A 25,328-nucleotide genomic window follows, 5' to 3' on the forward strand; every position below is an offset into this window, starting at 1 on the left:
GGTAGACCAGCCCCCTGGGCTACAGGAGGTAGACCAGCCCCCTGGGCTACAGGAGGTAGACCAGCCCCCTGGGCTACAGGAGGTAGACCAGCCCCCTGGGCTAAAGGAGGTAGACCAGCCCCCTGGGCTAAAGGAGGTAAACCAGCCCCCTGGGCTAAAGGAGGTAAACCAGCCCCCTGGGCTAAAGGAGGTAAACCAGCCAACTGGGCTAAAGGAGGTAAACCATCCCCCTGGGCTAAAGGAGGTAAACCATCCCCCTGGGCTAAAGGAGGTAAACCATCCCCCTGGGCTAAAGGAGGTAAACCATCCCCCTGGGCTAAAGGAGGTAGACCAGCCCACTGGGCTAAAGGAGGTAGACCAGCCCACTGGGCTAAAGGAGGTAGACCAGCTCCCTGGGCTAAAGGAGGTAGACCATCCCCCTGGGCTACAGGAGGTAGACTAGCCTACGGGGCTAAAGGAGGTAGACCAGCCCCCTGGGCTACAGGAGGTAGACCAGCCCCCTGGGCTACAGGAGGTAGACCAGCCCCCTGGGCTACAGGAGGTAGACCAGCCCCCTGGGCTACAGGAGGTAGACCAGCCCCCTGGGCTACAGGAGGTAGACCAGCCCCCTGGGCTAAAGGAGGTAAACCAGCCCCCTGGGCTAAAGGAGGTAGACCAGCCCCCTGGGCTAAAGGAGGTAGACCAGCCCCTGGGCTAAAGGAGGTAGACCAGCCCCTGGGCTAAAGGAGGTAGACCAGCCCCCTGGGCTAAAGGAGGTAGACCAGCCCCCTGGGCTAAAGGAGGTAGACCAGCCCCCTGGGCTAAAGGAGGTAGACCAGCCCCCTGGGCTAAAGGAGGTAGACCAGCCCCCTGGGCTAAAGGAGGTAGACCAGCCCACTGGGCTAAAGGAGGTAGACCAGCCCCCTGGGCTAAAGGAGGTAGACCAGCCCACTGGGCTAAAGGAGGTAGACCAGCCCACTGGGCTAAAGGAGGTAGACCAGCCCCCTGGGCTAAAGGAGGTAAACCAGCCCCCTGGGCTAAAGGAGGTAGACCAGCCCCCTGGGCTACAGGAGGTAGACCAGCCCCCTGGGCTACAGGAGGTAGACCTCTACAGGAGGTAGACCAGCCCCCTGGGCTACAGGAGGTAGACCAGCCCCCTGGGCTAAAGGAGGTAGACCAGCCCCCTGGGCTAAAGGAGGTAAACCAGCCCCCTGGGCTAAAGGAGGTAAACCAGCCCCTGGGCTAAAGGAGGTAGACCAGCCCCCTGGGCTAAAGGAGGTAGACTAGCCCCCTGGGCTAAAGGAGGTAGACTAGCCTACGGGGCTAAAGGAGGTAGACTAGCCTACGGGGCTAAAGGAGGTAAACTAGCCAACTGGGCTAAAGGAGGTAGACCAGCCCCCTGGGCTAAAGGAGGTAGACCAGCCCCCTGGGCTAAAGGAGGTAGACTAGCCCCCTGGGCTAAAGGAGGTAGACTAGCCCCCTGGGCTAAAGGAGGTAGACTAGCCCCCTGGGCTAAAGGAGGTAGACTAGCCCCCTGGGCTAAAGGAGGTAGACTAGCCCCCTGGGCTAAAGGAGGTAGACCAGCCCCCTGGGCTAAAGGAGGTAGACCAGCCCCCTGGGCTAAAGGAGGTAGACCAGCCCCTGGGCTAAAGGAGGTAGACCAGCCCCTGGGCTAAAGGAGGTAGACCAGCCCCTGGGCTAAAGGAGGTAGACCAGCCCCTGGGCTAAAGGAGGTAGACCAGCCCCTGGGCCAAAGGAGGTAGACCAGCCCCTGGGCCAAAGGAGGTAGACCAGCCCCCTGGGCTAAAGGAGGTAGACCAGCCCCCTGGGCTAAAGGAGGTAGACCAGCCCCCTGGGCTAAAGGAGGTAGACCAGCCCCCTGGGCTAAAGGAGGTAGACCAGCCCCCTGGGCTAAAGGAGGTAGACCAGCCCACTGGGCTAAAGGAGGTAAACCAGCCCACTGGGCTAAAGGAGGTAGACCAGCCCACTGGGCTACAGGAGGTAGACCAGCCCACTGGGCTAAAGGAGGTAGACCAGCCCACTGGGCTACAGGAGGTAGACCAGCCCACTGGGCTAAAGGAGGTAGACCAGCCCCCTGGGCTAAAGGAGGTAAACCAGCCCACTGGGCTAAAGGAGGTAGACCAGCCCACTGGGCTACAGGAGGTAGACCAGCCCCCTGGGCTAAAGGAGGTAAACCAGCCCCCTGGGCTAAAGGAGGAAAACCAGCCCCCTGGGCTACAGGAGGTAGACCAGCCCCCTGGGCTACAGGAGGTAGACCAGCCCCCTGGGATAAAGGACTAGTTAGACAGTCAGTTAGACAGTCAGTCAGTCAGTCAGTCAGTCAGTCAGTCAGTCAGTCAGTCAGTGATTGAGCTTATAAAGCAGGGTGGTATTTATTGTCAGGAAGCCCTAGAGGCTCTGCAGAGTGGTCACCAGCTGGCATAGACACAGTCATTACATCTGATTTGAACCTTAACCCTACCGTCTAACCCTGACCTTAACCCTACCGTCTAACCCTGACCTTAACCCTGACCTTAACCCTACCGTCTAACCCTGACCTTAACCCTACCGTCTAACCCTGACCTTAACCCTACCGTCTAACCCTGACCTTAACCCTACCGTCTAACCCTGACCTTAACCCTACCGTCTAACCCTGACCTTAAAGTAAGATGGAAAAAACCAACACATTTGTGTTTTCATTCAGTTTTACAATCTAGCCCATTTTGACTTTGCAGCTGGCCTATCTAATGGGGAAATCGCACAGATTCATGGCAATAAAACATCAACCTGCGATTATAAAAAGGTAATGAATGAATGCCAGCTAGATAAGAGTCAGTCAGAGTCTAGTCCTCTGAGACAGTCTTATATCATACTGAATGGTAACTAGTCCTCCGAGACAGTCTGATATCATACTGAATGGTAACTAGTCCTCTGAGACAGTCTGATATCATACTGAATGGTAACTAGTCCTCCGAGACAGTCTTATATCATACTGAATGGTAACTAGTCCTCCGAGACAGTCTTATATCATACTGAATGGTAACTAGTCCTCCGAGACAGTCTGATATCATACTGAATGGTAACTAGTCCTCTGAGACAGTCTTATATCATACTGAATGGTAACTAGTCCTCCGAGACAGTCTTATATCATACTGAATGGTAACTAGTCCTCCGAGACAGTCTGATATCATACTGAATGGTAACTAGTCCTCTGAGACAGTCCCATATCATACTGAATGGTAACTAGTCCTCTGAGACAGTCTGATATCATACTGAATGGTAATTAGTCCTCTGAGACAGTCTTATATCATACTGAATGGTAACTAGTCCTCTGAGACAGTCCCATATCATACTGAATGGTAACTAGTCCTCTGAGACAGTCCCATATCATACTGAATGGTAACTAGTCCTCTGAGACAGTCCCATATCATACTGAATGGTAACTAGTCCTCTGAGACAGTCCCATATCATACTGAATGGTAACTAGTCCTCTGAGAAAGTCTGATATCATACTGTAGAGTGTTGAATGGTAACTAGTCCTTTGAGACAGTCTGATATCATACTGAATGGTAACTAGTCCTCCGAGACAGTCTTATATCATACTGAATGGTAACTAGTCCTCCGAGACAGTCTTATATCATACTGAATGGTAACTAGTCCTCTGAGACAGTCCGATATCATACTAAATGGTAACTAGTCCTCTGAGACAGTCCGATATCATACTAAATGGTAACTAGTCCTCTGAGACAGTCCTATATCATACTGAATGGTAACTAGTCCTCTGAGACAGTCCGATATCATACTAAATGGTAACTAGTCCTCTGAGACAGTCTTATATCATACTGAATGGTAACTAGTCCTCTGAGACAGTCCCATATCATACTGAATGGTAACTAGTCCTCTGAGACAGTCTTATATCATACTGAATGGTAACTAGTCCTCCGAGACAGTCTTATATCATACGGAATGGTAACTAGTCCTCTGAGACAGTCTTATATCATACTGAATGGTAACTAGTCCTCTGAGACAGTCTTATATCATACTGAATGGTAACTAGTCCTCTGAGACAGTCCCATATCATACTGAATGGTAACTAGTACTCTGAGACAGTCTTATATCATACTGAATGGTAACTAGTACTCTGAGACAGTCCTATATCATACTGAATGGTAACTAGTCCTCTGAGACAGTCCAATATCATACTGAATGGTAACTAGTCCTCTGAGACAGTCTGATATCATACTAAATGGTAACTAGTCCTCTGAGACAGTCTTATATCATACTGAATGGTAACTAGTCCTCTTAGACAGTCTTATATCATACTGAATGGTAACTAGTCCTCTGAGACAGTCCTATATCATACTAAATGGTAACTAGTCCTCTGAGACAGTCCGATATCATACTGAATGGTAACTAGTCCTCTGAGACAGTCCTATATCATACTGAATGGTAACTAGTCCTCTGAGACAGTCCGATATCATACTGAATGGTAACTAGTCCTCTGAGACAGTCCGATATCATACTGAATGGTAACTAGTCCTCTGAGACAGTCCCATATCATACTGAATGGTAACTAGTCCTCTGAGACAGTCCCATATCATACTGAATGGTAACTAGTCCTCTGAGAAAGTCTGATATCATACTGTAGAGTGTTGAATGGTAACTAGTCCTTTGAGACAGTCTGATATCATACTGAATGGTAACTAGTCCTCCGAGACAGTCTTATATCATACTGAATGGTAACTAGTCCTCCGAGACAGTCTTATATCATACTGAATGGTAACTAGTCCTCTGAGACAGTCCTATATCATACTGAATGGTAACTAGTCCTCCGAGACAGTCTTATATCATACTGAATGGTAACTAGTCCTCTGAGACAGTCCTATATCATACTGAATGGTAACTAGTCCTCTGAGACAGTCTTATATCATACTGAATGGTAACTAGTCCTCCGAGACAGTCTTATATCATACTGAATGGTAACTAGTCCTCCGAGACAGTCTTATATCATACTGAATGGTAACTAGTCCTCTGAGACAGTCCTCATACTGAATGGTAACTAGTCCTCTGAGACAGTCTTATATCATACTGAATGGTAACTAGTCCTCTGAGACAGTCTGATATCATACTGAATGGTAACTAGTCCTCTGAGACAGTCTTATATCATACTGAATGGTAACTAGTCCTCTGAGACAGTCTTATATCATACTGAATGGTAACTAGTCCTCTGAGACAGTCTTATATCATACTGAATGGTAACTAGTCCTCTGAGACAGTCCGATATCATACTAAATGGTAACTAGTCCTCTGAGACAGTCCGATATCATACTAAATGGTAACTAGTCCTCTGAGACAGTCCTATATCATACTGAATGGTAACTAGTCCTCTGAGACAGTCCGATATCATACTGAATGGTAACTAGTCCTTTGAGACAGTCTGATATCATACTGAATGGTAACTAGTCCTCTGAGACAGTCCTATATCATACTGAATGGTAACTAGTCCTTTGAGACAGTCTTATATCATACTGAATGGTAACTAGTCCTCTGAGACAGTCCGATATCATACTAAATGGTAACTAGTCCTCCGAGACAGTCTTATATCATACTGAATGGTAACTAGTCCTCTGAGACAGTCCGATATCATACTGAATGGTAACTAGTCCTCTGAGACAGTCCTATATCATACTGAATGGTAACTAGTCCTCTGAGACAGTCCGATATCATACTGAATGGTAACTAGTCCTCTGAGACAGTCTTATATCATACTGAATGGTAACTAGTCCTCTGAGACAGTCTTATATCATACTGAATGGTAACTAGTCCTCTGAGACAGTCCCATATCATACTGAATGGTAACTAGTCCTCTGAGACAGTCCCATATCATACTGAATGGTAACTAGTCCTTTGAGACAGTCTGATATCATACTGAATGGTAACTAGTCCTCTGAGACAGTCCTATATCATACTGAATGGTAACTAGTCCTTTGAGACAGTCTTATATCATACTGAATGGTAACTAGTCCTCTGAGACAGTCCGATATCATACTAAATGGTAACTAGTCCTCTGAGACAGTCTTATATCATACTGAATGGTAACTAGTCCTCTGAGACAGTCCTATATCATACTGAATGGTAACTAGTCCTCTGAGACAGTCTGATATCATACTGAATGGTAACTAGTCCTCTGAGACAGTCCTATATCATACTGAATGGTAACTAGTCCTTTGAGACAGTCTTATATCATACTGAATGGTAACTAGTCCTCTGAGATAGTCCTATATCATACTGAATGGTAACTAGTCCTCTGAGACAGTCTTATATCATACTGAATGGTAACTAGTCCTCTGAGACAGTCCGATATCATACTGAATGGTAACTAGTCCTCTGAGACAGTCTGATATCATACTGTAGAGTGTTGAATGGTAACTAGTCCTTTGAGACAGTCTGATATCATACTGAATGGTAACTAGTCCTCTGAGACAGTCCTATATCATACTGAATGGTAACTAGTCCTTTGAGACAGTCTTATATCATACTGAATGGTAACTAGTCCTCTGAGACAGTCCGATATCATACTAAATGGTAACTAGTCCTCTGAGACAGTCTGATATCATACTAAATGGTAACTAGTCCTCTGAGACAGTCTTATATCATACTGAATGGTAACTAGTCCTCTGAGACAGTCCCATATCATACTGAATGGTAACTAGTCCTCTGAGACAGTCCCATATCATACTGAATGGTAACTAGTCCTTTGAGACAGTCTGATATCATACTGAATGGTAACTAGTCCTCTGAGACAGTCCTATATCATACTGAATGGTAACTAGTCCTCTGAGACAGTCTGATATCATACTGAATGGTAACTAGTCCTCTGAGACAGTCCTATATCATACTGAATGGTAACTAGTCCTTTGAGACAGTCTTATATCATACTGAATGGTAACTAGTCCTCTGAGATAGTCCTATATCATACTGAATGGTAACTAGTCCTCTGAGACAGTCTTATATCATACTGAATGGTAACTAGTCCTCTGAGACAGTCCGATATCATACTGAATGGTAACTAGTCCTCTGAGACAGTCTGATATCATACTGTAGAGTGTTGAATGGTAACTAGTCCTTTGAGACAGTCTGATATCATACTGAATGGTAACTAGTCCTCTGAGACAGTCCTATATCATACTGAATGGTAACTAGTCCTTTGAGACAGTCTTATATCATACTGAATGGTAACTAGTCCTCTGAGACAGTCCGATATCATACTGAATGGTAACTAGTCCTCTGAGACAGTCTGATATCATACTAAATGGTAACTAGTCCTCTGAGACAGTCTTATATCATACTGAATGGTAACTAGTCCTCTGAGACAGTCCGATATCATACTGAATGGTAACTAGTCCTCTGAGACAGTCCCATATCATACTGAATGGTAACTAGTCCTCTGAGACAGTCCCATATCATACTGAATGGTAACTAGTCCTCTGAGACAGTCTGATATCATACTGAATGGTAACTAGTCCTCTGAGACAGTCTTATATCATACTGAATGGTAACTAGTCCTCTGAGACAGTCTTATATCATACTGAATGGTAACTAGTCCTCTGAGACAGTCTTATATCATACTGAATGGTAACTAGTCCTCTGAGACAGTCTTATATCATACTGAATGGTAACTAGTCCTCTGAGACAGTCTTATATCATACTGAATGGTAACTAGTCCTCTGAGACAGTCTTATATCATACTGAATGGTAACTAGTCCTCTGAGACAGTCCCATATCATACTGAATGGTAACTAGTCCTCTGAGACAGTCCCATATCATACTGAATGGTAACTAGTCCTCTGAGACAGTCTTATATCATACTGAATGGTAACTAGTCCTCTGAGACAGTCCGATATCATACTGAATGGTAACGAGTCCTCTGAGACAGTCCGATATCATACTGAATGGTAACTAGTCCTCTGAGACAGTCCGATATCATACTGAATGGTAACTAGTCCTCTGAGACAGTCCGATATCATACTGAATGGTAACTAGTCCTCTGTAGAGTGTTGAATGGTAACTAGTCCTCTGAGACAGTCTGATATCATACTGAATGGTAACTAGTCCTCTGAGACAGTATTAAATCATACTGTAGAGTGTTGAATGGTAACTAGTCCTCTGAGACAGTCTGATATCATACTGAATGGTAACTAGTCCTCTGAGACAGTCTTATATCATACTGAATGGTAACTAGTCATCTGAGACAGTCCGATATCATACTGAATGGTAACTAGTCCTCTGAGACAGTCCTATATCATACTGAATGGTAACTAGTCCTTTGAGACAGTCTTATATCATACTGAATGGTAACTAGTCCTCTGAGACAGTCTTATATCATACTGAATGGTAACTAGTCCTCTGAGATAGTCCTATATCATACTGAATGGTAACTAGTCCTCTGAGACAGTCTTATATCATACTGAATGGTAACTAGTCCTCTGAGACAGTCCGATGAATGAACAGTCCTCTGAGACAGTCTATATCATACTGAATGGAATGGTAACTAGTCCTCTGAGACAGTCTTATATCATACTGAATGGTAACTAGTCCTAGACCTTATATCATACTGAATGGTAACTAGTCCTCTGAGACAGTCTGATATCATACTGAATGGTAACTAGTCCTCTGAGACAGTCTTATATCATACTGAATGGTAACTAGTCCTCTGAGACAGTCTTATATCATATTGAATGGTAACTAGTCCTCTGAGACAGTCTTATATCATACTGAATGGTAACTAGTCCTCTGAGACAGTCTTATATCATACTGAATGGTAACTAGTCCTCTGAGACAGTCCGATATCATACTGAATGGTAACTAGTCCTCTGAGACAGTCTGATATCATACTGTGGTGTGTTATAACTATGAGTCATGGTACAGAGTACACAGTCCACGTGTCACTCCTTTCAAAACACACATGATCTATGGACTGCAGTCCACACACACACACACACACACACACACACAGCTCACCTTCTCTCCCTCTCCTTCCCCTGGCTTCTCATACTTGATCAACCAGTTGTCATTCCCTCGGTCTGATGGAGAGAAAGAGGGAGGGAGGGAGGAGGAGAAGAGAGAGAACGGAGAGGAAAGGTGAAGGGGTTAGACTCTGGAGGAGGAGAACACAATGCAAAGTTATAGGGAGGTGTTCCAGGGCATGAACTGTGTGTTCCTTGTAAAAATCTGTTTTATTTTTGGGCCTGATTCCATTCTGTTCTCTCCTATTTTGTTCTCCCACGTTTTCACTCTCAAAAATCTCACTTTAATACTACAACAGGAGACCACTTTTGTGGTCTGGAAAAAAAAAAATCTAGGAATGTTTGATTTTTGGTTGTGTATGTTGTCCGTAGTTTATGCCTTCCCATAAACCCCCCCCATGGGGGACTCAGTGTGTTCGTTGTCCATAGTTTATGCCTTCCCATAACCCCCCCCTCCACCATGGGGGACTCTGTTATACAACGTTGGCATAAAACAAAATGTTTGTGCACTTCTCCAGGGTGCGACAAAACTGCACATTTCAGAGTGGCCTTTTATTGTCCCCCCCCAGCACAAGGTTCACCTGTGTCATGCTGTTTAATCAGCTTCTTGATGTGCCACACCTGTCAGGTGGATGGATTATCTTGACAAAGGAGAAATGTTCACTAACAGGGATGTAAATTGTGCACTTCTCCAGCGTGCCAGTGGCCATCGAAGGGGAGCATTTTCCCACTGAAGTCGGTTTCGACGCCAAACTGCAATGAGGTCATGACCCCCGGTGAGGGCAACGAGCACGCAGACGAGCTTCCCCCGAGACGGTTTCTGATTTGTTTGTACAGAAATTCTTCTGTTTGTGCAAAACCCACAGTTTCATCAGCTGTCAAGGGTGGCTGGTCTCATACGATTCCGCAGGCGAAGAAGCAGGATGTGGAGGTCCTGGGTTGAAGTGGTTACGCGTGATCCGCGGTTGTGAGGCCGTTGGGACATACTGCCAAATTCTCAACAAAAAAAACGACGTTGGAGGCCGGCTTATGGTAGAGAAATGAACATTCAATTCTCTGGCAACAGCTCTGGTGGACATTCCTGCAGTCAGCATGCCAATTGCACACTCCCTCAAAAACGTAAGACATCTGCAACGTTGTGGGACAAAACTGCACATTTTAGAGAGGCCTTTTATTGTCCTCAGCACAAGGTGCACCTGTGTCATGCTGTTTAAATCGGCTTCTTAACATGCCACACCTGTCAGGTGGATGGATTATCTTGGTAAAAGGAGAAATGCTCACTGACAGGGATGTAAACACATTTTTACACAAAATTGGAGAGAAATCATCTTTTTGTGCGTATGGAACATTTCTGGGATGTTTTTATTTCAGCTCTGTGGGCAAGCTGTGTGTGTGTGTGTGTGTGTGTGTGTATGTGGTGTGTGTGTGTGTGTACCGTGCACTGTGTGTATGTGGTGTGTGTGTGTGTGTACCGTGCACTGTGTGTATGTGGTGTGTGTGTGTGTGTACCGTGCACTGTGTGTATGTGGTGTGTGTGTGTGTACCGTGCACTGTGTGTATGTGGTGTGTGTGTGTACCGTGCACTGTGTGTATGTGGTGTGTGTGTGTACCGTGCACTGTGTGTATGTGGTGTGTGTGTACCGTGCACTGTGTGTATGTGGTGTGTGTGTACCGTGCACTGTGTGTATGTGGTGTGTGTGTGTACCGTGCACTGTGTGTATGTGGTGTGTGTGTACCGTGCACTGTGTGTATGTGGTGTGTGTGTACCGTGCACTGTGTGTATGTGGTGTGTGTGTACCGTGCACTGTGTGTACTGTGTGAGGAAGTCACCAGGAAAAATCTAAACACTACAGATACTCCTTCCTGTGAGCACACACACACACACACACACACACACACACACACACACACCTACCTGTGTTTCTGATGACGTAATCCAGAATGACGAGCCTCTCAAACTGAGACTGGAGCTGTTTCCTGGTGTTCTCTGGGAGAGGCTCCGCCTCAAAACGTCTCAGCCAATAGTCAGCCTCATGGTACCCTTCCACGAACAGCTGGAACGAACCGAGCTGACACACCCACAGACAGAAAGACACACACACACACACACACACACACACACACACACACACACACACACACAGGTCAGGACACCTTGGGGGTTTAGACATAGGGTTAGGGGTCAGGGGTTAGGACACATTGGAGGTTAAGACATCGGGTCAGGGGTCAGGACACCTTGGGGGGTTTAAGACATTGGGTTAGGGGTCAGGGGTTAGGACACCTTGGTGGGTTTAGACATAGGGTCAGGGGTTAGGACACCTTGGTGGGTTTAGACATCGGGTTAAGGGTCAGGGGTCAGGACACCTTGGGGGGTTTAAGACATTGGGTTAGGGGTCAGGGGTTAGGACACCTTGGTGGGTTTAGACATAGGGTTAGGGGTCAGGGGTTAGGACACCTTGGTGGGTTTAGACATAGGGTTAGGGGTTAGGGGTGAGGACACCTTGGTGGGTTTAGACATAGGGTTAGGGGTTAGGACACCTTGGTGGGTTTAGACATAGGGTTAGGGGTCAGGGGTTAGGACACCTTGGGGGGTTTAGACACAGGGTTAGGGGTCAGGGGTTAGGACACCTTGGGGGGTTTAGACACAGGGTTAGGGGTCAGGGGTTAGGACACCTTGGTGGGTTTAGACATTGGGTTAGGGGTCAGGACACCTTGGTGGGTTTAGACATTGGGTTAGGGGTCAGGGGTTAGGACACCTTGGGGGGTTTAGACATAGGGTTAGGGGTCAGGGGTTAGGACACCTTGGTGGGTTTAGACATTGGGTTAGGGGTCAGGACACCTTGGTGGGTTTAGACATTGGGTTAGGGGTCAGGGGTTAGGACACCTTGGGGGGTTTAGACACAGGGTTAGGGGTCAGGACACCTTGGTGGGTTTAGACACAGGGTTAGGGGTCAGGGGTTAGGACACCTTGGTGGGTTTAGACATAGGGGTCAGGGGTTAGGACACCTTGGTGGGTTTAGACATTGGGTTAGGGGTTAGGACACCTTGGTGGGTTTAGACATAGGGTTAGGGGTCAGGGGTGAGGACACCTTGGTGGGTTTAGACATAGGGTTAGGGGTCAGGGGTTAGGACACCTTGGTGGGTTTAGACATAGGGTTAGGGGTCAGGGGTTAGGACACCTTGGTGAGTTTAGACATAGGGTTAGGGGTCAGGACACCTTGGTGGTTTAGACATAGGGTCCGGATTAAGACTGGTAGGGTCAAGGGTCAGGGGTCAGGGTACCTTGGGGGGCAGGCCCACTCTGTGGAAGTGTCGTCCTACTTTGGGAACCATCTCCAGGGCGTATTTCTTCCCTCTGGACTTCGCCCTGTCGATAGTGTTGTAGTGAAATGTCTCACTGACTAGATACACTGCCTGGAAGACACACAGCCTGTTATTATCACTGACTAGAGACACAGCCTGGTATTATCACTGACTAGACACACAGCCTGTTATTATCACTGACTAGACACACAGCCTGTTATCATCACTGACTAGACACACAGCCTGTTATTATCACTGACTAGACACACAGCCTGGAAGACACACAGCCTGTTATCATCACTGACTAGACACACAGCCTGTTATTATCACTGACTAGACACACAGCCTGGAAGACACACAGCCTGTTATCATCACTGACTAGAGACACACAGCCTGTTATCATCACTGACTAGACACACAGCCTGTTATCATCACTGACTAGAGACACACAGCCTGTTATTATCACTGACTAGAGACACACAGCCTGATATTATCACTGACTAGAGACACACAGCCTGTTATTATCACTGACTAGAGACACAGCCTGTTATTATCACTGACACACAGCCTGTTATTATCACTGACTAGAGACACACAGCCTGTTATTATCACTGACTAGAGACACACAGCCTGTTATTATCACTGACTAGACACACAGCCTGTTATTATCACTGACTAGACACACAGCCTGTTATCATCACTGACTAGACACACAGCCTGTTATTATCACTGACTAGAGACACAGCCTGTTATTATCACTGACTAGACACACAGCCTGTTATTATCACTGACTAGACACACAGCCTGTTATCATCACTGACAGACACAGCCTGTTATTATCACTGACTAGACACACAGCCTGTTATTATCACTGACTAGACACACAGCCTGTTATTATCACTGACTAGAGACACAGCCTGTTATTATCACTGAGACACACAGCCTGTTATTATCACTGACTAGACACACAGCCTGTTATTATCACTGACTAGACACACAGCCTGTTATTATCACTGACTAGACACACAGCCTGTTATTATCACTGACTAGACACACAGCCTGTTATTATCACTGACTAGACACACAGCCTGTTATTATCACTGACTAGACACACAGCCTGTTATTATCACTGACTAGACACACAGCCTGTTATTATCACTGACTAGACACACAGCCTGGAAGACACACAGCCTGTTATTATCACTGACTAGACACACAGCCTGTTATTATCACTGACTAGACACACAGCCTGTTATCATCACTGACTAGACACACAGCCTGTTATTATCACTGACTAGAGACACACAGCCTGATATTATCACTGACTAGACACACAGCCTGGTATTATTCACTGACTCACTGACTAGATGCCCCCCGCCCCCTCTCCCACCTCACCTTGGTTTTGGGGACCACCCCCAGTCCTAGCCTGTTATTATCACTGACTAGACACACCCCGCCCCCTCTCCCACCTCACCTTGGTTTTGGGGACCACCCCCAGTCCCAGTCTGGTATCAACGAGGGAGGCAGCCACCTCTGAGAGATAGCCCTGGTTGGGGATCAGGCAGCCACGGCCAAAACAACATGGACAGCACAGCTACACAGAGAAACAGAGGAGGAGGACGGGGTGGGGGGGGCAGGGGGAGGAGGAGGGGGTGGGGGACAGAGGGAGGAAGGGTAGAGGGTGGGGAGAGTTAAATTAACTGTTAAAATGAATGTAAAAATAGAGAGAAAGGGAGGAGAGGAAGAGGAGAGGGGATGAGGAGAGAGAAAGGAGAGGGGAGGAGGACATAGGGACAGGTGAGGAGAGAAGAGACAGATAAAGACAGAGATAGAAACAGAAAGCAGAGCATAGTGAGAACTAGGGGCAGACGAGGAGAGAGGAAGAGGAGAGAGGAATAGAGGGAAGAGAGGGAAATAGGACATAGGGACAGATGAGGAGAGAGGAAGAGAAAAAGACAGAGATAGAAACAGACAGAGATAGAAAGAGACAATAGCATAGTGTTACCTAGGGACAGACGAGGAGAGAGGATGAGGAGAGACACAGAGAAAGACATATAGAAAAAGAAACCAGAGCATAGTGTTACCTAGGGACAGACGAGGAGAGAGGAAGAGGAGACACAGAGATAAAGACAGAGATGGTAACAGTCCAGAGAACAGTAAAAGAGATGGTAACAAACCAGAGATCAGTGAAAGACAGAGATAGTAACAGACCAGAGATCAGTGAACGACAGAGATGGTAACAGACCAGAGAACAGTATAAGACAGAGATAATAACAGACCAGAGATCAGTGAAAGACAGAAATAGTAACAGACCAGAGATCAGTGAACGAGAGATAGTAACAGACCAGAGAACAGTAGAAGACAGAGATAGTAACAGACCAGAGATCAGTGAAAGACAGAGACAGTAACAGACCGGAGATCAGTGAACGAGAGATAGTACCAGACCAGAGAACAGTAGAAGACAGAGATAGTAACAGACCAGACAACAGTAGAAGACAGAGATAGTAACAGACCAGAGATCAGTGAAAGACAGAGATAGTAACAGACCAGAGATCAGTGAAAGACAGAGATAGTAACAGACCAGAGAGCAGTAACAGACAGAGATAGTAACAGACCAGAGATCAGTGAAAGAAAGAGATAGTAACAGACCAGAGAACAGTGATACCTTGTGAAAGTATTTGGTCCATTTAGGGTTGAGGTGACCGTAAGGCTCCTCAGACTTTGGTTTGAAAACACCGAGGGTTTTCTGGATGGGAAAAAAGGGAATCAACAGTATTTAATAAAGCCCCAACACCATCAGCAGTTATCACAAAGAGATTTACAGTAACCTGGACCATCAGCAGTTATCACAAAGAGATTTACAGTAACCCGGACCATCAGCAGTTATCACAGAGAGATTTACAGTAACCCGGCCTTACAGTAACCCGGACCATCAGCAGTTATCACAGAGAGATTTACAGTAACCCGGACCATCAGCAGTTATCACTAGAGATTTACAGTAACCTACCATCAGCAGTTATCACAAAGAGATTTACAGTAACCCGGACCATCAGCAGTTATCACAGAGAGATTTACAGTAACCCGGACCATCAGCAGTTATCACAGAGAGATTTACAGTAACCCGGCCTAGACCCTAATGGAAGAGATTTACAGTAACCCGGACCATCAGCAGTTATCACAGAGAGATTTACAGTAACCCGGACCATCAGCAGTTATCACAGATCACAGAGATTTACAGTAACCCGGACCATCAGCAGTTATCACAGAGAGATTTACAGTAACCCGCAGTTATCCAGAGAGATTTACAGCAGTTATCACAGAGAGATTTACAGTAACCCGGACCATCAGCAGTTATCACAGAGAGATTTACAGTAACCCGGACCATCAGCAGTTATCACAAAGAGATTTACAGTAACCCGGACCATCAGCAGTTATCACAAAGAGATGTACAGTAACCCGGACCATCAGCAGTTATCACAGAGAGATTTACAGTAACCCGGCCTAGACCCTAATGGAAGAGATTTACAGTAACCCGGACCATCAGCAGTTATCACAGAGAGATTTACAGTAACCCGGACCATCAGCAGTTATCACAAAGAGATTTACAGTAACCCGGACCATCAGCAGTTATCACAAAGAGATTTACAGTAACCCGGACTATCAGCAGTTATCACAAAGAGATTTACAGTAACCCGGACCATCAGCAGTTATCACAGAGAGATTTACAGTAACCCGGACCATCAGCAGTTATCACAGAGAGATTTACAGTAACCCGGCCTAGACCCTAATGGAAGAGATTTACAGTAACCCGGACCATCAGCAGTTATCACAGAGAGATTTACAGTAACCCGGCCTAGACCCTAATGGAAGAGATTTACAGTAACCCGGACCATCAGCAGTTATCACAGAGAGATTTACAGTAACCCGGACCATCAGCAGTTATCACAGAGAGATTTACAGTAACCCGGACCATCAGCAGTTATCACAGAGAGAGAACCCGACCATTTATCAGTAACCCGGCCTAGACCCTAATGGAAGAGATTTACAGTAACCCGGACCATCAGCAGTTATCACAAAGAGATTTACAGTAACCCGGACCATCAGCAGTTATCACAGAGAGATTTACAGTAACCCGGACCATCAGCAGTTATCACAGAGAGATTTACAGTAACCCGGACCATCAGCAGTTATCACAGAGAGATTTACAGTAACCCGGACCATCAGCAGTTATCACAAAGAGATTTACAGTAACCCGGACTAGACCCTAACGGGAGAGCTTTACAGTAACCCAGCCTGGAGCCTAATGGAAGAGCTTTACAGTAACCCAGTCTAGACCCTAACGGAAGAGCTTTACAGTAACCCAGCCTGGAGCCTAATGGAAGAGCTGTATGGTAACCCAGCCTAGACCCTAATGGAAGAACTTTACAGTAACCCCAGCCTAGACCCTAATGAAAGAGATTTACAGTAACCCAGCCTAAACCCTAATGAAAGAGCTTTACAGTAACCCGGCCTAGACCCTAATGAAAGAGATTTACAGTAACCCAGCCTAAACCCTAATGAAAGAGCTAGACCCGAATGAAAGAGCTTTACAGTAACCCAGCATAGACCCTAATGGAAGAGATTTACAGTAACCCAGACCTAGACCCTAATGAAAGAGCTTTACAGTAACCCAGCCTAGACCCTAATGAAAGAGCTTTACAGTAATCCAGCCTAGACCCTAATGGAAGAGATTTACAGTAATCCAGCCTAGACCCTAATGGAAGAGATTTACAGTAACCCAGCCTAGACCCTAATGAAAGAGCTTTACAGTAACCCAGCCTAGACCCTAATGGAAGAGCTTTACAGTAACCCAGCCTAGACCCTAATGAAAGAGATTTACAGTAATCCAGCCTAGACCCTAATGGAAGAGATTTACAGTAACCCAGCCTAGAGCCTAATGGAAGAGCTTTACAGTAACCCAGCCTAGACCCTAATGGAAGAGCTTTACAGTAACCCAGCCAAGACCCTAATGAAAGAGCTTTACAGTAACCCAGCCTAGACCCTAATGAAAGAGCTTTACAGTAACCCAGCCTAGACCCTAATGAAAGAGCTGTACTATAACCCAGCCTAGACCCTAATGGAAGAGCTTTACAGTAACCCAGCCTAGGCATCACAGACTACAGAGAGACTGAGGACCACATCAGGGCCAGCTGGCATCGACCATCACCATCATGTAGTGTAACTCCAGCAGGTTACCAGATGCACCAGTCTCTGCTAGGAGTGGGTTCAACTCCAGGGGGTTACCAGACGCGCCAGTCTCTGCTAGGAGTGGGTTCAACTCCAGCAGGTTACCAGACGCACCAGTCTCTGCTAGGAGTGGGTTCAACTCCAGGGGGTTACCAGACGCGCCAGTCTCTGCTAGGAGTGGGTTCAACTCCAGCAGGTTACCAGACGCGCCAGTCTCTGCTAGGAGTGGGTTCAACTCCAGCACCAGTCTCTGCTAGGAGTGGGTTCAACTCCAGCACCAGTCTCTGCTAGGAGTGGGTTCAACTCCAGCACCAGTCTCTGCTAGGAGTGGGTTCAACTCCAGCACCAGTCTCTGCTAGGAGTGGGTTCAACTCCAGCACCAGTCTCTGCTAGGAGTGGGTTCAACTCCAGCACCAGTCTCTGCTAGGAGTGGGTTCAACTCCAGCAGGTTACCAGACGCACCAGTCTCTGCTAGGAGTGGGTTCAACTCCAGCAGGTTACCAGACGCGCCAGTCTCTGCTAGGAGTGGGTTCAACTCCAGCAGGTTACCAGACGCACCAGTCTCTGCTAGGAGTGGGTTCAACTCCAGCAGGTTACCAGACGCACCAGTCTCTGCTAGGAGTGGGTTCAACTCCAGCAGGTTACCAGACGCTCCAGTCTCTGCTAGTAGTGGGTTCAACTCCAGCACCAGTCTCTGCTAGGAGTGGGTTTAACACCAGCAGGTTACCAGACGCGCCAGTCTCTGCTAGGAGTGGGTTCAACTCCAGCACCAGTCTCTGCTAGGAGTGGGTTCAACTCCAGCACCAGTCTCTGCTAGGAGTGGGTTCAAATCCAGCAGGTTACCAGACGTGCCAGTCTCTGCTAGGAGTGGGTTCAACTCCAGCACCAGTCTCTGCTAGGTGTGGGTTCAACTCCAGCACCAGTCTCTGCTAGGAGTGGGTTCAAATCCAGCAGGTTACCAGACGTGCCAGTCTCTGCTAGGAGTGGGTTCAACTCCAGCAGGTTACCAGACGCACCAGTCTCTGCTAGGAGTTGGTTCAACTCCAGCACCAGTCTCTGCTAGGAGTGGGTTCAACTCCAACAGGTTACCAGACGCACCAGTCTCTGCTAGGAGTGGGTTCAACTCCAGCAGGTTACCAGACGCGCCAGTCTCTGCTAGGAGTGGGTTCAACTCCAGCAGGTTACCAGACGCGCCAGTCTCTGCTAGGAGTGGGTTCAACTCCAGGGGGTTACCAGACGCGCCAGTCTCTGCTAGGAGTGGGTTCAACTCCAGCAGGTTACCAGACGCGCCAGTCTCTGCTAGGAGTGGGTTCAACTCCAGCAGGTTACCAGACGCACCAGTCTCTGCTAGGAGTGGGTTCAACTCCGTTGTGAAGGAACTCCCTGAAGCTGGCTTCCTCCCCTCCCCTCCTCCATACCTTCCAACTCTCCGACCCCACCCCCCTCCCCTATACCATCCACCTCACCTCCCCCTCCCCTATACCTTCCACCCACCCCCTCCTCTATACCTCCCACCCCTCCATACCCCCAACCCCCCTTTCCTCACCCCTTTGGAATCTTTAACGAAGTAACTCCCGCTAGAACCCTGAGAGATTCTCTCTGGGAAGACTCCGCCCTCGATGGCCTGCTCCGCCCTCTGAATGATGTCACCAAACTCTGGGTCACCGGGGAAATGGTTAAAGTCTCCACTACTGTTACCTGGAGGGGAGAGAGAGAGAGAATGTTGACTTGTTTTTCTTTAAAATAGGCCATCGTCATTACATTAAAACAAAATAAACACATGTTTCCCATTACAAATGTATTGCTTTGGCAATGTTAACATAGGTTTCCCATGCCAATAAAACCCTTAAAATTAATTGAGAGAGACACAGCGAGAGCGACTGAGACATGGAGAGAGAAACAGAGAGACAGAGACTCAGTGAGCATAGCCTTGCTATTGAGAACGCCTGTCTTCTCTTGAGAGCCATGTCTGCCTACGACGGCCTATGTGCAACACTGCCCACAAAATGAGGTAAAAAAAACTGAGCTGCACTTCCTAACCTCTTGCCAAATCTATGCCCATATTAGAGACACATATTTCCCTCAGATTACAAAGACCCACAAAGAATTCGAAAACAAACGCAATTTTGATCAACTCCCATATCTACTGGGTGAAATACCACAGTGTGCCATCATCACAGCAGCAAGATGTGTGACCTGTCGCCACGAGAAAAGGTCAACCAGTGAAGAACAAACACCATTGTCAATACAACCCATATTTATGTTGATTTCCCTTTTGTACTTTAATCTAGTCGCACATCATTACATATATATATACACATAATATAACATTTTAAATGTCTTTATTATTTTGGAAAGTATGTGAGTGTAATGTTTACAGTTCATTTGTTATTGTTTATTTAACTTTTGTTTATTATCTATTTCACTTGCTTTGTTACTGTTAACATGTGTTTCCCAAAAAAGGCCCTTAAATTGCAAGTGAAATTGAATTGAAAGAGAGATCAGTACATTATTTACCTTTATTTAACCAGGCAAGTCAGTTAAGAACAAATTCTTATTTTCAATGACGGCCTGGGAACAGTGGGTTAACTGGTCTAGGAACAGTGGGGTTAACTGGTCTAGGAACAGTGGGTTAACTGGTCTAGGAACAGTGGGTTAACTGGTCTAGGAACAGTGGGTTAACTGGTCTAGGAACAGTGGGTTAACTGGTCTAGGAACAGTGGGTTAACTGCCTGTTCCGGTTACTAGTCCAACGCTCTAACCACAAGGCTACCCTGCCGCCCCATACATGTGTATGTAACTAGCTAAAGCAGCATCTATAGCTGTGGTATCAGATCAACTCTGCAGTGTCAACATTTGTTTGCTTTGGTTGTGGTCGACTCTGGTGGAGGCTGCCTCCCAAACAGCACCCTATTCCCTACATTGGGCCCTGGTCAAAAGTAGTGCACTATGTAGGGAATAGGGTGTTGTTTTGGGAGGCAGACGCACTGTGAGCTAGGTGCAAAGTCAAGAGAAACATGGCTCCTTAGTTCTATGGAGGTTAAACACACACACACACAGAGCCCCACACACACACACACACACACACACAGAGCCCCACACACACACAGAGCCCCACACACACACAGAGCCCCACACACGAGGCCCACACACACAGAGGCCCACACACACAGAGCCCCACACACACACAGAGCCCCACACACACACACACACAGAGCCCCACACACACACACACACACACAGAGCCCCACACACACACACACAGAGCCCCACACACACACACACTGAGGCCCACACACACACACTGAGGCCCACACACACACACACACAGAGCCCACACACACACACACACACACACACAGAGGCCCACACACACACACAGAGGCCCACACACACACACACACACACACACAGAGGCCCACACACACACACAGAGGCCCACACACACACACACACACACACACACACACACACACACACACAGAGGCCCACACACACACACACACACACACACACACACACACAGAGGCCCACACACACACACACACACACAGAGGCCCACACACACAGAGGCCCACACACACACAGAGGCCCACACACACAGAGGCCCACACACACAGAGGCCCACACACACACACACAGAGAGGCCCACACACACACACACACAGAGGCCCACACACACACACACACAGAGGCCCACACACACACACACAGAGGCCCACACACACACACACAGAGGCCCACACACACACAGAGAGAGAGGCCCACACACACACACAGAGAGGCCCACACACACACACAGAGAGGCCCACACACACACACAGAGAGGCCCACACACACACACAGAGAGGCCCACACACACACACAGAGAGGCCCACACACACACACACAGAGAGGCCCACACACACACACAGAGAGGCCCACACACACACACAGAGAGGCCCACACACACACACAGAGAGGCCCACACACACACACAGAGAGGCCCACACACACACACAGAGAGGCCCACACACACACACAGAGAGGCCCACACACACACACAGAGAGGCCCACACACACACACACACAGGCCCACACACACACACACACACACACACAGGCCCACACACACACACTGAGGCCCACACACACACACACACACACTGAGGCCCACACACACACACACACACTGAGGCCCACACACACACACACACACTGAGGCCCACACACACACTGAGGCCCACACACACACTGAGGCCCACACACACACATTGAGGCCCACACACACACACTGAGGCCCACACACACACACTGAGGCCCACACACACACACTGAGGCCCACACACACACACACACACACAGAGAGACACACACAGAGCCCCACAGAGACACACACACAGCCCCACACACACACACAGAGAGGCCCACACACACATCCCCCCCCCCACACACACACATCCCCCCCCCCCCACACTGTGTAGCTGTCTAAGTAGATGACACTTCCTTTACCCCATTTAGAAAGTAAAAGGAGAACAACTGATGACATCAACAACACAGCTTCATATATCCCCATCAGACAGAGAGGGGAGGAAGTGGGTAGAGACAGAGAACTGGGTAGAGACAGAGAGGGGAGGAAGTGGGTAGAGACAGAGAACTGGGTAGAGACATAGAGGTAGAACTGGGTAGAGACAGAGAACTGGGTAGAGACAGAGGTAGAACTGGGTAGAGACAGAGAACTGGGTAGAGACAGAGAACTGGGTAGAGACAGAGAACTGGGTAGAGACAGAGAACTGGGTAGAGACAGAGAGGGAGAACTGGGTAGAGACAGAGAGGGAGAACTGGGTAGAGACAGAGAACTGGGTAGAGACAGAGAACTGGGTAGAGACAGAGAACTGGGTAGAGACAGAGAACTGGGTAGAGACAGAGAACTGGGTAGAGACAGAGAACTGGGTAGAGACAGAGAACTGGGTAGAGACAGAGAACTGGGTAGAGACAGAGAACTGGGTAGAGACAGAGAACTGGGTAGAGACAGAGAACTGGGTAGAGACAGAGAACTGGGTAGAGACAGAGAGGGAGAACTGGGTAGAGACAGAGAGGGAGAACTGGGTAGAGACAGAGAGGGAGAACTGGGTAGAGACAGAGAGGGAGAACTGGGTAGAGACAGAGAGGGAGAACTGGGTAGAGACAGAGAGGGAGAACTGGGTAGAGACAGAGAGGGAGAACTGGGTAGAGACAGAGAGGGAGAACTGGGTAGAGACAGAGAGGGAGAACTGGGTAGAGACAGAGAGGGAGAACTGGGTAGAGACAGAGAGGGAGAACTGGGTAGAGACAGAGAGGGAGAACTGGGTAGAGACAGAGAGGGAGAACCGGGTAGAGACAGAGAGGGAGAACCGGGTAGAGACAGAGAGGGAGAACCGGGTAGAGACAGAGAGGGAGAACCGGGTAGAGACAGAGAGGGAGAACCGGGTAGAGACAGAGAGGGAGAACCGGGTAGAGACAGAGAGGGAGAACCGGGTAGAGACAGAGAGGGAGAACCGGGTAGAGACAGAGAGGGAGAACCGGGTAGAGACAGAGAGGGAGAACCGGGTAGAGACAGAGAGGGAGAACCGGGTAGAGACAGAGAGGGAGAACCGGGTAGAGACAGAGAGGGAGAACCGGGTAGAGACAGAGAGGGAGAACCGGGTAGAGACAGAGAGGGAGAACCGGGTAGAGACAGAGAGGGAGAACCGGGTAGAGACAGAGAACTGGGTAGAGACAGAGAGGGAGAACTGGGTAGAGACAGAGAGGGAGAACCGGGTAGAGACAGAGAGGGAGAACTGGGTAGAGACAGAGAGGGAGAACCGGGTAGAGACAGAGAGGGAGAAGTGGGTAGAGACAGAGAAGTGGGTAGAGACAGAGAGGGAGAACTGGGTAGAGACAGAGAGGGAGAACCGGGTAGAGACAGAGAGGGAGAACCGGGTAGAGACAGAGAGGGAGAACCGGGTAGAGACAGAGAGGGAGAAGTGGGTAGAGACAGAGAGGGAGAAGTGGGTAGAGACAGAGAAGTGGGTAGAGACAGAGAAGTGGGTAGAGACAGAGAGGGAGAACCGGGTAGAGACAGAGAGGGAGAACCGGGTAGAGACAGAGAGGGAGAACCGGGTAGAGACAGAGAGGGAGAACCGGGTAGAGACAGAGAGGGAGAAGTGGGTAGAGACAGAGAGGGAGAAGTGGGTAGAGACAGAGAGGGAGAAGTGGGTAGAGACTCAGGACAACAACACAAATTGACCCAACGAAATCATAAGAAACCAAAAAGATAATGAGTCAAGTAAAACCTGAGCAAACTAGAATGCTATTTGGCTCTAAACAGAGAGGACACTGTGGCAGAACACCTGACCCAAACTTAAGGAAAAGAGAAAGGCCACCGTAGGCAGACATGGCTCTCAAGAGAAGACAGGCTATGTGCTCACTGCCCACAGAATGGAGTGGAAACTGAACTGCACTTCCTAACCTCCTGCACAATGTATGACAATATTAGAGACACATATTTCCCTCAGATTACACAGATACACCAAGAATCTCCCATATCTACTGGAGTAGCAAGAGTTGGGGAAATACCAGTGTGCCATCACAGCAGCAAGATGTGTGACCTGTTGCCACAAGAAAAGGGCGACCAGTGAAGAACAAACACCAGTGTAAAAACAACCCATATTTATATTTAAATAGCACTTCAAATAGTTAAAACGCACAAAAGAGAGAGAGACGCCTAGATGTCTAGCAAGCTACTAACATGAAGGAATTATTGTCTTCTCCTCCGGTCACCACCGGCTGTTTACCTGGCGAGGTAAGGTTATCTTTATCCGAAGATGAACTCCTTCGGTTCCGCCTCGTCCTCTTCTGCCTCTCGCCCCGAGGTGACGACGTGCCTCCGGATAAACACGGTAACAACAGAGTCTCTTCCCCAGAACCGTCCGTCTCCAATTCGGTAAGAACACTTTCACACGAACCCGAGATCCGAATCGCGACCCCCGGATTTGTCCCAGACCCGACTGTGTTCCTATCGAACAACGTCGACAGTGGCTCCTGTGACCGAAAGTTGAGATCCGTGGTAGAAGCAGCAGCGGCGGCGGCTACCGGGGCTATGTCATCCTCCACCACCGGATCGGTCTCGTTTGGTTCGCATTCCGACATCATTGTTGATCGCTTATTTATTTTTATTCCAGATCTTACAAATTTAAAAAATGGTTTAGTTCAAACGCTACATTTTTTCATCGCTCCATTGTTAAAAACATTTTTATTTCTTTGACACCGGCTTGCTCGACAGTCGCTAGTTACTTAGCGGGAGATTATTTCACCCGTTAATAAATTGTCCACATCAGCCAAAGATCGCTTCCTGTTTCTACAGCGCATGCGCGTTGATACCAACGCAGCCTGACCAGATTTAAAGGGACCGTGTAGTCTCTCTGCCTGAGGGGAGGAGGAAGGGGGGATGATGAGAGATGGGAAGGATGTGATTGCAGGCCGTCATTTGGGGTGTTCCTATATATGGGCATTACTGCATATGCAGGAAACAATCTTTATACTTCTATTGGTCCATGTTTAAACTAGGATGGAGGCTGGGGAGACACTGCTAGCTAACTAACTAGGACTCTGGTACATACATGATGGAGGCTGAGGAGACACTGCTAGCTAACTAGCTAGGACTCTAGTACAAACAGGATGGAGGCTGGGGAGACACTGCTTGCTAGCTAGCTAGAACTCTGGTACATACAAGATGGAGTCTGAGGAGACCCTGTTAGCTAACTAGAACTCTGGTACATACAAGATGGAGTCTGA

The 25,328-nt window shown here is 47.9% G+C and overlaps 1 protein-coding gene across 2 annotated transcripts in view; it reads right to left on the reverse strand.

Annotated features, from left to right (window-relative positions):
* The window catches only part of LOC135571269 (phosphatidylinositol 4-kinase type 2-beta-like), a 29,869-nt gene extending 4,994 nt beyond the window's left edge, over nt 1-24,875 (reverse strand). The window contains exons 1-7 of one of the 2 annotated variants that reach the window (XM_065017051.1): nt 24,329-24,875; nt 19,081-19,232; nt 14,974-15,054; nt 13,783-13,902; nt 12,288-12,419; nt 10,921-11,074; nt 9,001-9,062 (exon numbers count right to left, since the gene is read on the reverse strand). In XM_065017051.1, the coding sequence (XP_064873123.1) occupies nt 9,001-9,062; nt 10,921-11,074; nt 12,288-12,419; nt 13,783-13,902; nt 14,974-15,054; nt 19,081-19,232; nt 24,329-24,686 (1,059 nt within the window). In that variant the 5' untranslated portion in view covers nt 24,687-24,875. Of the gene's footprint in view, nt 1-9,000; nt 9,063-10,920; nt 11,075-12,287; nt 12,420-13,782; nt 13,903-14,973; nt 15,055-19,080; nt 19,233-24,328 lie in introns of those variants that run through there. The other variant, XM_065017052.1, reaches the window with a different exon arrangement.
* Between the last annotated feature and the right edge of the window lie 453 nt (nt 24,876-25,328).

The sequence above is a fragment of the Oncorhynchus nerka genome, unplaced genomic scaffold, assembly GCF_034236695.1.
Source record: "Oncorhynchus nerka isolate Pitt River unplaced genomic scaffold, Oner_Uvic_2.0 unplaced_scaffold_423, whole genome shotgun sequence".
NCBI classification, from domain to species: Eukaryota; Metazoa; Chordata; class Actinopteri; order Salmoniformes; family Salmonidae; genus Oncorhynchus; species Oncorhynchus nerka.